Source organism: Amblyomma mixtum, chromosome 4 (assembly GCF_055824585.1).
Source record: "Amblyomma mixtum isolate Tamu chromosome 4, ASM5582458v1, whole genome shotgun sequence".
Lineage (NCBI taxonomy): Eukaryota > Metazoa > Arthropoda > Arachnida > Ixodida > Ixodidae > Amblyomma > Amblyomma mixtum.
The window spans coordinates 10,416,310-10,432,122 of NC_143015.1; the positions used below are offsets into that span (position 1 = coordinate 10,416,310).

Consider the following 15,813-nt stretch of genomic DNA (forward strand, 5'->3'; position numbering starts at 1 on the left):
TATAAATATCTTCAAATATTTTCTCATAACACTCTTCTACACCCTGATTCCGCAATGCTTGCATGACAGCTGAGGTTTCCACTGGGTCAAATACTTTCTCGTAGTCAATGAAGGCTATATATATTCTGCGCATTTCTCTACCACCTGATTGATAGCGTGAATATGGTCTAGTGTCGAGTATCTTTTACCAAAGCCTGACTGGCCATTTTGTTGATCGATGCCTAGGGTTGTCCTGACTCTATTGGTGATTACGGTAGTAAATACCTTGTAGGCAACTGACAGTAAGCTAATCGCTCTGTAATTCTTCAAGTCCTTGACGTCTCCTTTCTCATGAATTAAGATAATGTTAGCATTCTTCCAGGCTCCTGGTACGCTCGAGATCACAAAACATTGCGTATACAGGGTGGCTAGTTGTTCTAGCACAATTTTCCCTCCGTCCTAAAACAAATCTGCTGCTATCTGATCCTCACCAGCTGCTTTCCCCCTTTGCATTGCTCCTAAGGCTTTCTTTACTCCCTGCTTTGTTACTGGCGGGATGTCCCATTGCTGTGCTCCACTGCCTCCCTCAGTAACGTTCTGATTACATTCGCTACTGTATAGGTTTGTGTAAAACTCTTCGGCTACTTTAACTATCTGATCCAAATTGCTAATGATATTGCCCTCTTTGTCTCTTAGCGCATACATCTGGTTTTATCTATACCTAGTGTTCTCTTCACTCTTTTTAGGCTACCTCTGTTCTTTAGAGCATGCTCGGTTTTCTTCATGTTAAATTTCTTGATGTTCGCTACCTTGCGCTTATTTATTAACTTCGATAGATCTGCTAGTTCTATTCTGTCTGTGGAGTTAGACGTCCTCATGCTTTGGCGTTTCTTAATCAGATTTTTAGTCTCCTGAGATAGCTTGCCGGTATCATGTCGAACCATCCTACCACCTACTTCTGCGGCGCACTCTGTAACAATAGCTGTAAAATTAACGTTCATTGTTTCAACATTACGGTCGTCCTCTTCAGTTAAAGCAGAACATCTGTTCTGGAGCGAAATCCTGAATTCCTCTATTTTCCCTAGCTCACTAATCGCCTTCAGATTGACTCGTTTGCTCCATTGCCTTTTCAAATCTAAGCTAATACGAGATCTTACCATTCTGTGGTCGCCACAACGAACCTTACCGAGGACCTCCACATCCTCTACGATGCCAGGGTGAGCGCACAGAATGAAGTCTATTTCATTTTTACTCTGACCATTGGGGCTTTTCCCCGTCCACTTCCTGTTTGCTCGTTTGCGGACGAAGGTATTCATGATCCGCAAATTATTTCTATCTGCGAACTCTACTAATATCTCTAAAAGAATTGTATGCCCAGACCGAGTTTGAACCGGAGTGGCACTAGCTCTTTGTGCTGCGCTGTTCATTGCTTTATTTTTAGTTATTTATTGCTTAGATGCGTTGTATTATGTATTAGCTATATGTTCTCTGCGTTTCCTCTTTTCTCGTATTTCATTGCTTAGGTGTGTTGATGTGCCACTGTTTTCTTAATGTTTGTAGATAGCTCATGTACGAGGGTCGTTCAATAAAGATTTCCCCTGACCCACTTCCTGTGGGCGGAGAGCAACGAAACTTTGCAGATTTATTAGTCTTTCTCTACATAGGCACCACCCAGGGACACACACTTCTACCATCTTTTTATGCAACTGTAAACGCCTCGCTTGTAGAAGTCGACAGGTTGCTCCAAAAGCCATGTTGTGACTTCAGAAATCGGAGTCTCATCGTTTGGAAAATGCTTTCCCTTCAAATATGACTTCATTGTTGGAAAGAGGTGGAAGTCCGATGATGCTAGGTCGGGTGAATAGGGGGGATGCGGTAGAATTTCAATGCCACAGCAGCGTGCTTCCATCTCAGCCACATGTGAGTTGTGAACTGGGGCATTGTCTTGCAGAAGGCGGACACCTTTCGTGAGCATGCCACGTCTCTTGCTCTTGATGGCCTCCCGCAATTTCCGCAGCAGTGAAGCATATTGTGCCCCAGTAATCGTGGCACCCTTTGCTAGGAAATCCATCAAGACTACTCCGTGCTGGTCCCAAAAGACTGTGAGCATGACCTTGCCTGCCGAGGGCTGGGCGCGTGCCTTCTTTGGAGGCGGTGAGTCCAAGTGCTTCCATTGCATCGACTGGACTTTAGTCTCAGGATCATAGTGATGGACCCAGCTTTCATCCTGTCTAATCAATCTGTTGAAAAAGTCCTCCTTGTTTCCATGGCACATGGTCAAAAGAGCCTTGGAGCATTCGACTCGTTCCTGCTTTTGGAAAGGAGTGAGCAGCCGGGGAACCCAGCGAGCGGATACCTTGCGCATATGAAGATGGTCCTGAATGATTTTTTACACCGATCCCACACTAATCTTGACATTTTGGGCTAGATCTCGAACGGTTACGCGGAGATTTTCCAAAATGGCGGCATCCACTTGCTGGATGGTGTGTTCATCGATAGCGGAGTCGGATCGCCCAGCAATCGGAGCCGTTTCCACCGAAGTCCTACCACATTTGAATTGACGATGCCAGTTCTTCACTACATCATATGATGGGGAATCCTCCCCATAAACCTCTTTTATCTCATCGAACGTCTCCCTTGGGGTGCGGCCTTTCAAGTACAGGAACTTGATGACTGCTCTGTATTCCACGGCATCCATTATCACACCTCACACCACTTCAGCATCTGTAAAAAAGAGACCGTTATTAGCTCAGAGCTGCACATTGGCGCATGACCTTAAGTGACTTATGTCATTACACATGCGCAGTTTCAGCATCCTGCAACAAATAGAAGTGAGTCAGGGGAAATCTTTATTGAACGCCCCTCGTATATAAGACACCGCATAATTGTAATAAACACCATTTTGAAAAAAGAAAAAAAAAAAGCAGCGATATCCAAGCGGTCTCGCACAGCGGCCTTTGAAGCCGATCTGTTCGCTCCGCCGCGGGTTCGGCTCCCAGTCGCGGGTATTGATGTGATTTCTTTTTGCTAGGCTGTGACCATCCGGACACATATCGGCAAGAGACGATTTTTCTAGGCTCTGAGCCTTCGGATTTGTGCTTTTGCACTGAAAACAGTGTTGTGAGTGAAAATTTTCCCTTTTATCAACACTAAGTGCGTTCAATAATGGTGCGGAAGGCAGACGTTTTATTAATAGTCTGGACGTTCCTTTTCTTTGTTACGAAACCTTTGGTTTTGACGCTCCTCATTCTATTTTTAGAGCGAAATCTCTACTTTACGACCAACGCTGAAAAAGCCGCGCCGTCCCTGAAGCCTTGACCTCGACCTTGAATAAACGAATAAAATAAATATCGCCGCGTCTGGGATTCGAACCTGCGGCGGCGCCAACAGATCAGCTTCGCTGGCCACTGCACAAGATGCATAGCGCGAGAGTGTGTTGCAGTTCAACACGAGGCGTGTTCGGCTGCGACGATAGCATAGCGCTTTGTTTGCATAGGCTGAACTGAATTAGCGACTGTGACAAGTCGCGCACGCAGCATCCTGCAAAATGCTTGCACTTAGCGTGCGAAAGCCTACATGCGTTTATGGTACGCAGGCACCGTCCATTCAGTCTTTTCTAACTTTATTTGGGTACGCTGCCAGCAGACGACACGCAGACGACGAGGCGACGATGAACACGTTGCTCTCCTGATTGTCTGAAGCGGTCGCTAGCTTCCATAGTGCTGCAAGAAACTTATGACGTGGAGTATACACGTTGCGACACAAGTGCAGGGAGGAGGAGGGGAGCCACTTTACTGGTCTCAGCCTGCATTCTGTCTCACCAACTTCTTGAAGTGTTTTCCCAAGATTTGTGACCGACTGCTTGAGAAACTCAATAGTCCGTAACATTCCATAGTGAACACACCATGCCACATTATTATCTAAACATTTCATCTAAGTGCGAAATAAGCAGCCATTATAATAAGTGCATCATCGCATGGCGTCATGAAATTGCGCAAATAGAAATTCCCGCGGAGCCGCCCTGCAAGCACAACCATCGAAAGTGAAGCATCAGGAGTTTTTTAAAAGGAGTAGCTTTATTTTGCTACTCAGCCAGTTTTTATGCCTGAAATGCCAGTTTGCTTTGACTAGAATGCTTCCAAGTACATGCAGCATTTTGGTACTGGCGTTATTGATGAGGTGCTCGCACGTGGAACTCACTAGCTCTCGGCAAGAGGAACCCGTGTCGTTTGCAAATGCCACCCTTCATTATTTCGCTGAGCACCCCCCCCCCCCCCCCCTTTGTTCCTGGAGTGCTCAGCTTCACTCGGACTCGGCAAATCATTAGCGGGCCATGGCGAAGCAAGCGCTCTTCTTCAGTGGGGGGCCTTAGTGTTGCCCTCAAATAAAGCTTATTTCCTCCTCCTCTTTCCATCATTAACATTACCGGAAATTGGGGACAACCAGTTCTACTTACATCGATTGCCACCATGTCGCGCATGGCTTTGAGCATTCAAAAAATAGAGCTAGGCCTAGCGGCACTGGCTCGACGCTGTACCGAATCCCTGGTAATGAAGATGCATTTATAAGCTCAGGACCATTTCAAAAGTCAGAATCAATGTGCGCGAAACTGACATCCCTGGGGTAAACACGATTTCTCTACCAAAGTTGTGATGCGTGTACATGACTTAATATGTCGATTTTTACTTTCTGTCCAACAGGTTTTGAAGCGAGTGCTTCCTGAGACCAGAGTACTGAAGGACATCGGCTCTTTGCGATCTCACCTGGTCGATCTCGTGCGTGCTACGAACTTGACACCGCTTGCTTGCGAAGTGATGCACACTGTCGCGAAAATGGGACTGGACAAGAAAAGGGCTTTAGGTGAGTTTGGAAAATCCATTAAAGGAGTTGTTTTACCGGGAAGATCAGTGCTGCACAGTCAGAGAACTAAAGCCGCAGCGATCGGGGCCGCATTATTGCACACAAGTAAAAGGAAAAGCAGGTGGAAGATATTTGCCTGCACCGCATACAAGCGCCTATAGCTACAAAGAATCATGAACCTATCTAGGCAGTAGGCGGTATCTATGTATGGATCCTGTGTATTGTCATCACATAAAATTTTGGAGAACGCTTAAAGGGAAGCTGAAACGGTTTTTTGAGAATTTGAGGTTATTCAAGAATTCGAATCTATCAAGCTTCTAGATAATTTTCAAAGCACTTTTGCACTAGCGTTTGAAATGGTGACATAATCGTCAATTAAAACCGCGACGATGTTCAGGGTTCTCCTCACTACGTCGGAGGAGTGGGAGAAACTCGCCAGTGACGTCATTGTTGCCGAAATTTCAGATGTCCGCTGCCTGCGCCTGCATGCTGCTGTGTGTCGTCAGATGGCGCTCAACAATGCATTGTGAGCTTTACCTTCGATGGCGTCGGTTTTCTTCCATGGAATAACCGTTTCTTCGCTGGAAACGCAGTGCCGTCATACGCGACGTCATTATCGGGGCCTCTTCCCGTCTCTGTGCACTTCAGGGAAGCTGAACGCCGATGACAACTTTATTCGGCGATTACTCCACCATTTCAAACGCTGGAGCCAAACGATTTCGCCGGCTTTGCCTGCACATTTTGCACATTTGACAACCTTAAACTCGTCGAATTCTAAAACCGCTTCAGTTGCCCTTTAAGCTTCGCTTTTAAAAGTAGAAAGCGATAGCGTTATCCGGGCCGCTGCCAATAATCGGACCGCTAATCGGACCGCCGCTAATCGGCAGCCCCTATAACTGGCCCGCCGCCACTAACAAGCAGCCGCTATCGGGAGCTGAGGGGACGTCGGCTTTTTCCGCAGACGAACGGGATTGCAACGCCCCTCGGCGGGCACCGCGACGGATGGAAACTTTCCGCCAGAAAGACGTGACCGAATGTGAAAGCAGTATCGCACCACCATGTGACGGAACGCTCGGCGGCCCTGCGGCGGGTTCATACCTCTCTCTCTTCTCCGATTAGTGATGCCCGAATCACACCTTACACATCAATACATCAGATATACACACGCATCAAACCGTTCAAGTACAGCGAACCATCTGAGAAATGAAATTAATTTGATTTAATCACCTAATGACAAATTAGCGTGCTGATAATTAACTACGCATGCGTCGGTACGTGTCCTTGGGAACCACACAAAGTCACAGACCGCAACGCATTCAGTAGGTCCACCTCTATGCTCCTTAAACCAACGAGCGCTTCTCAGACAGGGTGTTAGGGGGTACTTGAGGGAAGTAGCTGGTGCCTGCAGCTTTCTGACAGCGCGATTTTCAATGGAGTACCACACCAGTGTGAAACGTTAACAGTTTAATTCAGGTATAGTAGACATCGTGTTTTCAGAACCAATGTGTACAGCAGAGGCCAAGTTATACATCAGATGTCCTAAAACGGGTTAAGAAAATCACGGCCCCAGTGAGAGTTAAAACCCTCCTACACCCAGAGGTATTCCGTTTCTCGCAGTTAACAAAAAGTTGATTCCATATGATATGTTCTTGCCCTGCATGCGATCTGGCGGAATGGCAGTAAGAATTTGTGATCCTGACGTCCGCCCGGTGTGCAGTTATTTTGTTGACAATGCATGTAAGCTGCCTAACGTCGTCAGGAACCAAGGTGTCCGTGATGAAGTCATTGAAGTGATGGATGTGCTTGTTAAAATGAAAGCCTAAAAGTTTTGACGTTAAACCAACCTACACGGCTGGGCTGTTTCTGTACTTGTCACAACAGACAATAAAGAAAAAAAAGCTTTTGTGGCCTATCGGTAGCGTGCTCGTCTAGCATCCAAGGGACCTAGGTTGAAATTACTCCTAATTCACCCCAATTTACTTTTCAACGCAGATACTTTAATTGCGTGATGTGGCGTTAAGACCCTGTCAGTTACCCCTAATTTTTCCGTCATGCCGACAGCAACGCCGACACCGGTGTTTCCGCGGCACGAGGCCTTTAATGCTGCCGCGTTTAAAATTTTGGGGCTATCGGTGCATGCGTGAGCATGAAGTGATTTCATGACACATCATCATCATCATCATCAGCCTGACTACGCCCACTGCAGGGCAAAGGCCTCTCCCATGTCTAACCAGTTAACCCTGTCCTTCTTTGCCAACTGCGGCCACTGCGTATCCCCACAAACTTTCTTAATCTCATCCGCCCACCTAATTTTCTGCCGCCCCCTGCTACGTTTGCCTTCTCTTGGAATCCACTCCGTTACCCTTAGACCAGCGGTTATCTAGCCTTCGCATTACATGCCCTGCCCAAGCCCACTTCTTCCTCTTGATTTCAACTAGGATATCATTAACGCGCGTTTGTTCTCTCACCCACTCCGCCCACTTCCGATCTCTTAACGTTACACCTATCATTTTTCTTTCCATAGCTCGCTGCGTTGTCTATAACTTAAGCTGATCCCTCTTTGTTAGCCTCCACGTTTCTGCCCCATAGGTGAATACCGGTAAGATACACCTGTTATATACTTTTCTCTTGAGGAATATTGGTAAACTGCCATTCATGATCTGAGATAACCTGCGATATGCGCTCCACCCCATTCTTATTCTTCTAGTTATTTCCCTCTCATGATCTGGATCAGCTGTCACTACCTGCCCTAAATAGACATATTCTCTTACTACTTCCAGCACCTGGCTAGGCTGTTGAACATTACTTTGGTTTTCTGCATGTTAATTTTTAGTCCCACCGTTCTGCTCTGCCTGTCCAATTCATTGATCATGCTTTGCAGTTCATGTCCTAAGTGACTTAGCAAGGCAATGTCATCAGCGAATCGCAAATTAGGTATTCTCCATTAATTCTTATCCCCAACTGTTCCCCTTTCAGGCCCCGGAATAACTCCTGCAAACAGGCAGTGAACAGCATAGGCGAGATCGTGTCTACCTGCCTGACACCTTTCCTTATTGGAATTTTATTGCTGACTTTATGGAGAACTATGGTAGCTGTGCAATCGTTATAAATATCTTCCAATATTTTGACACAGCACTCTTCTACACCCTGATTCCGCAATGCCTGCATGACTGCTGAGGTTTCTACTGAGTCGAATGCTTTCTCGTAATCAATGAACGCTATATACAGAGGGTTTTTTTTTGTCCAAAATTTTTTAAAGAAAGGTGAATTGCTTTATATTTATTTTAGCACTGGGGCTGTACTGGAGGCTACGGCGGGCGCCAGGCAAGAAGAAAACTGCTTTAATTAGTTCGCTCATTAACTAAATATGTTAATAAATTTTCTAATTTTTTATGTTAAGGGTTATGTTGTATTCGCAGAATTGGAGATCGTCCTCCAAACAGTCCAACCGAGAAAGAACTACTTTAATCAAAAATTTTTCACGCACGTTACGAGGCGCGAAAAAGTCACCCTGGTAGGCAACTTCACACCGTAACTCAGCGGCGGTGAGCGTCTCTGACGTAGTTCGTTGCGCCCTGCGCTTTGCGTCACACGGCTGATATCACCTGAAGCCCGGACGGGCGGCCTGCGCTATCGCTGCTTGTTTCGCTTCGCTCCGCGGCCTCACGGAATGCCGCGTTGGAACAAAAACGCATTGACACAAAGCGCAGGGCGGAGCGAACTACGTCACAGGTGCTCACAGACGCTGTGCTGCAGTGTGAAGCTTCCTACCAGGGTGACTTTTTCTCGCTTCGTAACGCGCGAAAAAAAAAATTTCATGAAAATTTTTTTTCTTGGCTGGATTGATTGGAAGACGATCTCCAGTTCTGCTAATACAACATAATCCCTAAAATAGAAATTATAATAGTTAATTAACGTATTCAGTTAATCAGCGAACTAATTAAAGTAGTCTGCCTCTTACCTGGCGTCCGCCGTAGCCCTCAGTATAGCCTCAGGGTTAAAATCAATCTCAAAGAATTTGCCTTTCCTTAATAATTTTGGACCTTCTAAAAAAAACACCCGGTATAGGGGCTGGTTATATTCTGCGCATTTCTCTATCACCTGATTGATTGCGTGAATATGGTCCATTGTCGAGTATCCTTTACGAAAGCCTGCCTGGTCATTTGGTTGATTGAAGTCTAAGGTTGTCCTGACCCTATTAGCGATTACCTTAGTAAATACAGTAAGCTGATCGGTCTGTAATTCTTAAGTCCTTGGGGACTCCTTTCTTATGAATTAAAATAATGTTAGCGTTTTTCCAAGCTCTAGGTACGCTCGAGGTCAAAAGGCATTGCGTATACAGGGTGGCTAGTTTTTCGAGCACAATCTCTCCTCCATCTAGAAGTACAGAAAGGTGGGCCTGCATCCTTCAACAAATCTGCTGTTTTCTGATCCTCACCAGCTGCTTTCCCTCTCTGCATTGCTCCCAAGGCTTTCTTTACTTCCTTCTTAGTTACTGGCGGGATGTCCCATTGCTGTGTTCCACTGCCTCTCTCGGTAACATTCTGATTGCAATCGCTGCTGCAGAGATTTGTGTAAAATACTTCGGCAACTTTAACTATCTTATCCATGTCTTTGTCTCTTATGGCATGCATCTCGTTTTTACCTATGCTTAGTTTTCTCTTCGCTACTTTTAGACTACCTCCGCTCTTTAGAGCATGCTCGATTTTCTCCATGTTAAACTTCCTGATGTCGGCTACCTTGCGCTTATTTATTAACTTCGACAGCTCTACTAGCTCTATTCTATTTATGGAGTTAGACGTCCTTATGCTTTGCCGTTTTTTTGTCAGATCCTTAGTCTCCTGAGATAGCTTCCCGGTATCCTGTCGAACCATCCTACCGCCTACATCTACGGCGCACTCCGTTATGATATCTGTGAGACGATTGTTCATTGTTTCAACCTTACGGTCGTCATCTTCAGTTAAAGCGGAAAATCTGTTCTGCAGCAAAACCCTGAATTCCTCTACTTTCCCTCTTAATGCTAACTCGTTAATAGACTTCCGCTTCACTAATTTCCTGAGCTCCCTTTTCAAATCTAAGCTAATACGAGACCTTACCATTCTGTGGTCGCTACAACGGACCTTTCCGAGGACCTCCACATCCTCTACGATGCCAGGCTGAGCCACATTATGAAGTCTATTTCATTTTCAGTCTCACCATTGGGGCTCTTCTACGTCCACTTCGTACTTGTTTGTTTGCGGAAGAAAGTATTCATGATCCGCAAATGTCTTCTATCTGCGAACTCTACTAATAACTCTCGCCTGCTATTCCTAAAACCTATTCCTAAAACCTATTCCTAAAACCTATGCCATAGACACCTGCCGCCTGGTCTCCAGTCTGTCTCTCGCCTTCCTTCGCATTGAAGTCGTCAATCAGTACAGCGTACTGTGATTTTACTTTGGTCATTGCCGATTCCACGTCTTCAGTGAAGCTTTAAACGATCTGACTCATCGCGGCTTGATGTATGCGCGTAGGCCTGAACCACCTTCAGCTTATACCTCTTATTAAGCCTAATTACGATAGCTGCCACCCTCTCGTTAATGCTATAAAACTCCTGTATGTTGCCAGCTATATCCTGATTGATGAGGATTCCCACGCCTAGTTCTCGTCTATCTGCTAATCCACGATAGCACAGTACGTGCCCGCCCTTTAGTACTGTATACGCCTCATCTGTCCTCCTAACCTCACTAAGCCCTATGACATCCCAATTAATACCGGCTAATTCCTCCAATAGCACTGCTAAGCTAGCCTCACTGGATAAGGTTCTTACGTTAAACGTTGCTAGGTTCAGTTTCCAATGGCCGCCTGTCCGGAGCCAATGATTCTTAGCACCCTCCGCTGCGTTACAGGTCTGATCCCGGCCAGCTGCTCCGCAGCCATTGGGGACTGAGGGCCGAGGGTTAACTGGGTTGTTCATAGAAGGTTGCGGCCAAGTACTACACCAGGGTGGTCAAATCCTGCTCTGGTGAGGAAGTGCGCTGTCGGTTCTATGCACCGAGATCAGGCCGCACCCCAGGCCTGTTCGTACAGATCGATCGACACATGGAGTGTCCTCTGTCTAAAATAAAACCCGGTGGAGAAATTGCAAACGCCGTCTTGATAGGGCTAAACCTAAGCGCGAGGCCCGCACACACGCAAGGTTAATTTATTCGGAAACCCTTTAAACTTTGGGGACGCCTAGGCAATGCCCAGCCTGGTTTTCGATAGCACAACGATCTCCTGAACATCGCTTAGCACGACTCAGCGCTTGCTTAGCGTCATGTCGACAACACGCCACTCACGAGTCACGATGACACGCTGTCAGATCACTTCCAGTTCGATCGTGTCACGTCGTGTCACGTCACGCTCACTAATGTTGTCTTGGACTGGCCGACCTCTGACCGAGAGCGCTCAGATCGGTAGAACTCTGAATCTGTGTCGGAGGAAGCACTGCCCAACAGAATAGGCCAGGCGCTTTCAGAGCGGTCACGTGAATGAAGTAGACCCTGAGAGCCTTTTGGCTGGGAGAGACCGATAGCAACGTTTGGCAGCCTCCGCTTCCTATCGACCAAGCGTTTTTTTCTTCGCTCGCTCTTTCCTCCTCTCCACTGTTGGCGCGGCCTCACTCGACTTTACAAAAGTTGCAAAAGTTGTTGGCTGTTGCAAAAGTTGCCCTTACACGTGCTTACTCGCTATGAATACTGTTTGTTTTGTTTTTTGTTTATGACGTGGCCTGGTTCATCGCACGACGGCCATCACCGCTATCAAGGAGTAGCCAGGTATATCACCGCGATGTTTGTTTTGATGTTTGTACTTTTTCCGCGAGTACCAATGATGCATTGTATAACCGTGGGCGCGTCGCATGCAAATAAATCAGTTGAAGTACGGCGCTTTGTGGTGTGTGTCCTTTCTGTCCGTCTTCGTTTCGTTCTCGTGCGCTCGGAAATTTTGAGATGTGTAACCGACTAGCCCGTAGGTTCGTCCTGAGCAAGCTCACTCGACGGTCTGTTGCTGCCGCCATGACCCACTAGTGCTTCACGCATTGAACGTCCCGATACTGATCTCAAAACAAGCGAGCCAGATGTCAGTTCGGCTATTGCCCACAGATAGGTCTGCACCAGACAAGAGGAGCCATGATGGCAAGAGACGTCAGAGTCAAGTTCGCAGACGATAACAGAAAGTTTTCTGCAACACCGCGGCTCTAGCTGGTGCAGGACAGGGTTAACTGGAGGTCGATGCGAGAGGCCTTTGTTCAGCAGTGGACGTAGCTGAACTGATGATGGTGATGAGAGCTGCGCGGCTCAGGACTGGGAACAGTCAGTTTTCACACAAGAACTTACTTCTGCACTAAATTTCAAATTTATCACGGGCACTCTTAGTCCAGTGGAAGGCTATTTAAAACAAAGGAAAAAATGCGCTTTTTGCTCGTGGCTTACTGTGCTGTCTTCGATGAAATGTGGATGATGCGTTCTCTTTCATCCAGGGTATGTGTGTCTCAAAAGCAGGAACGCGGAGTTCTTTAATATGTGCCTCCTTCTTTAACTGGTGCTCATTAAGGAATGCTCTGTTTTGTTTAAACGGGGTAAAATAAAGCGGCTTAAAATAACAGAAGGAGGAGGAAGTGGGCAATTCGGTAATCATTTTGTTATAAAAATCTTCTTAGTCGATTATACTTTCTCCAGTGTAGTCTGCCTCTTGTATGATGAGTCTCCGAATAGGGATAATCAAATTTATCGACTCGCCGCCATTTTTCTAAAAGGACTGAAGGCCTACATCTTATCTTAACTTTCCGGTTTTCGACTTTCCTATGCCACTTTTCGGGGATGCTTATTAGGCTCTCATAGTTTGCGGCGATAGGGTGGCCGCAGCTGGCACGTGACAGTGTTGAGTGGAGAGACATGGGAGAGGCCTTTGCCCTGCAGTGGGCGTAGTCAGGATGATGATGATGGCGATGAAGGCAATGTGCGACCTATGTTCGTGCCTAGTACCTAGCAAGGCTGAAGGGGTAATGAAATCTGGACAAGCAAGTATTACCATATCAGAAATTTATAGGCTACAGAAGTGATGTAAGCACAAATAACGAAATGATAAAAGTAAAGCTCATTAAAAAGTAAGCATGCGGCCTTGGAAGATCATGTCAGGCAGGCTTTTCCGCGCGATAATATATATTCGCCGAATGGCACTGCGTGAGAAATCGCAACACACCTAGTAAACCCAGCAGTGGAATTTGAGTGCGAAAGGTTGCCTCTGTTTTGGCTTCATGTCCTTCCTTAGACTGTGTGGTGTAGCTGTGAGTAGTATTTGACTTGAGCTGAAATGAATTGAATTGCATATTGTTTATTTAACCTCCCCGTGAAAGTGTTGGGTGCGCCGGCAAAAAGACGGTGAGGAGGCTTGACGAGGTCGACGGATCCTACAGAGGCTTGGTAGTGGTACACATGAATATGTCAACAAAACAGCATGAGAGAAAAACGTTGCAAGAAATCTCCAAGACATGACAGAGTTGGCATTGTTCAGCTGTACATCGATTCGAATTACTTATTTAATACATACGGGAGAGTGTAGCGCCACATTTCACAGCCGTAATTTCTGCGGGTGGTAGGTACAAAACATTCCAAACTCGTTCATGTAGCATGCTTATGCTCTTTCCATTTTAATTCTGAAAGCTGTAACATAAAAGTTACATTTGATAACGCTTGATTTATCGGGCTTAACCACGAGGTGAGCAAACGACGATAGTAGGCCGCTGCGAAACCTAATTTCACGTGTTCTTCTTTCCAGATTTCTTCACCTTTCTCAACCCTGTGTACGAGCAGTTAAATGATGCTGAAAAGGCCGAGTTGAGGCAGTTTACGGAGGACGTCATTGGAGACTTCAAGAAACGCAAGTCCGGGGAGTCCATCGACGAAAGAGACTTTCTTGTCATTCATGCCTGCAAACCCGCCAAATAAGCAGAGCATGATTTTCTGATCGCACATTACGTCGCGAGAAATAATAAACTTATTATGGCACATTGTCTTTGATTGACTTCATAATTTGTTACTGTTTTGCTTTGTCTAGCTTTCTTTCTAGTTTTTATTCTTTTTTTCTCTCTTCTTGTTCTTTTTTTTGCCTTTTCATATGTATGACCGTCGGACACTTGTATCCCCCCCCCCCCCCCCCGTATGTAGTGTCCCCACGGGACCCTTAAGGGTTAATAAATGATGATGATGATGATGATGTTTCAAAGAGATGTCGTTTAAAGAGGAGATTTATTTTTATTTATTTATTTATTTATACAGAATACCCCTAAAGGCCCTCGAGAGGGTATTACATAGGGGGGGGGGGGGGCACAGGCAATTGAACAGAATAAAAAAAAACCACAAATATAAAACAAACAACAAAAGCACAAATAAGACACACTGGTTGAAATAAGTAACCAAAAAATGAATCAAAAGCACAAATAAGACACTTTGCATGACATATAAGTAAGCAAAAGAATCAAAAGAATGGCAGCGCGGCAAAGAACGAAGATTACTGCATTATTAAAATTATACAAACAGAACACTAATACAATGAATCTTTTTAGTAACAAACCCTGCAAAAAAGGAAGCCATGAACAAATAAAATAACAATGTATGCGAAGAGTTAAGCAGTAGTTATTGAAGATATAAGTTTAAAATATTTATCAGGATCAGTGGTGGTTGCGATATGTGAAGGCAGAGTGTTCCAGTCAGATATTGTGCGTGGTAAGAATGAATGCGCATAGATAAATGTTCTGCACGTGAAACGTCTAACTTTAAAGGGATGATCGCGGCGGTCAAAAATCGAAGTAGGCAAAGAAAAAAAGTCGTTATGAAGTGATGGATGATGATAAAGTTTATGAAAAAGTGACAGTCGTGCAATTTTACGGCGGAGACATAAATCCTGGAGACCTGCGCGTTTCTTTAAGGCTGTGACGCTGGTGTTACGTGAATAATCGGAGTAAATAAAACGAACGGCGCGGTTCTGCAATGATTCAATGTTATTTATTAGGTAAGATTGGTAAGGGTCCCAAATAGCCGAGGCATATTCAATTTTAGGTCGAATTAGAGTGGTATAGGCATGAGCACGGAGGTGAGGAGGAGCATGCTTTAGGTTATGTTTTAAGAGACCTAATGACCGATTAGCAGATGCAAGCATAAGGTTAATATGGTGGTTCCATGCTAAGTCTGAATGAAGGTGAAGTCCTAAGTACTTATACGTGGTGACTAGCTCGAGTGAGCTATTATTTAAGGAGTATGCTGTTTGAATTCGAGACATTCGGTTAGTAAAAGACATCAATTTAGTTTTTGAATGATTAAGTTGCATAAGCCAGGTTGAGCACCATGCTGTTACTGAATCCAGGTCAGATTGAAGGGATTGGCAATCGGTGTTAGAATAAATTTTGCGATAAATTACACAATCATCAGCAAAAAGTCTGATATGGGAAGAAATGGAATCCGGTAAATCGTTGATAAATATTAGGAAAAGTAAGGGGCCAAGCACACTTCCTTGTGGGACGCCAGAGTGTGCTTGGCTGAAAGACGAATTGTGGTTATTGACAGTTGTAAATTGAGACCTGGAAAACAGAAAATCTTTAACCCATGCAATGACAAGAGGGTGAATATTAAGCAGTGCTAGTTTCATTAATAACCGGTTGTGAGGTACTCTGTCGAAAGCTTTAGAAAAATCAAGAAATATGGAGTCTACTTGAATGCCAGCATCAATCGATGAATGTATGTCTTGAATGAATCCGGCAAGTTGCGTTTCGCAAGAGTAGCCTTTACGGAACCCATGTTGATATTTAAAGATAATGTTATGTTCTTCAAGATAGTTAATTACCTGCGAGTGAATTACGTGTTCAAGAAGTTTGCAAACAGTGCTAGTTAATGAAATGGGTCGGTAATTTAGTGGTGAGGAACAATCGCCAGACTTGAAAATTGGCACAACTTTAGC

The 15,813-nt window shown here is 45.2% G+C and overlaps 1 protein-coding gene across 1 annotated transcript in view; it reads left to right on the forward strand.

Annotated features, from left to right (window-relative positions):
- Positions 1–13,808, forward strand: part of LOC149345673 (4-vinylphenol methyltransferase 1-like) — a 33,799-nt gene extending 19,991 nt beyond the window's left edge. Inside the window, exons 3-4 of the mRNA XM_089585271.1 lie at positions 4,680–4,839; positions 13,639–13,808. Of these exons, the coding sequence (XP_089441397.1) occupies positions 4,680–4,839; positions 13,639–13,808 (330 nt within the window). The remainder of the gene's footprint in view (positions 1–4,679; positions 4,840–13,638) is intronic.
- Positions 13,809–15,813: the final 2,005 nt, after the last annotated feature.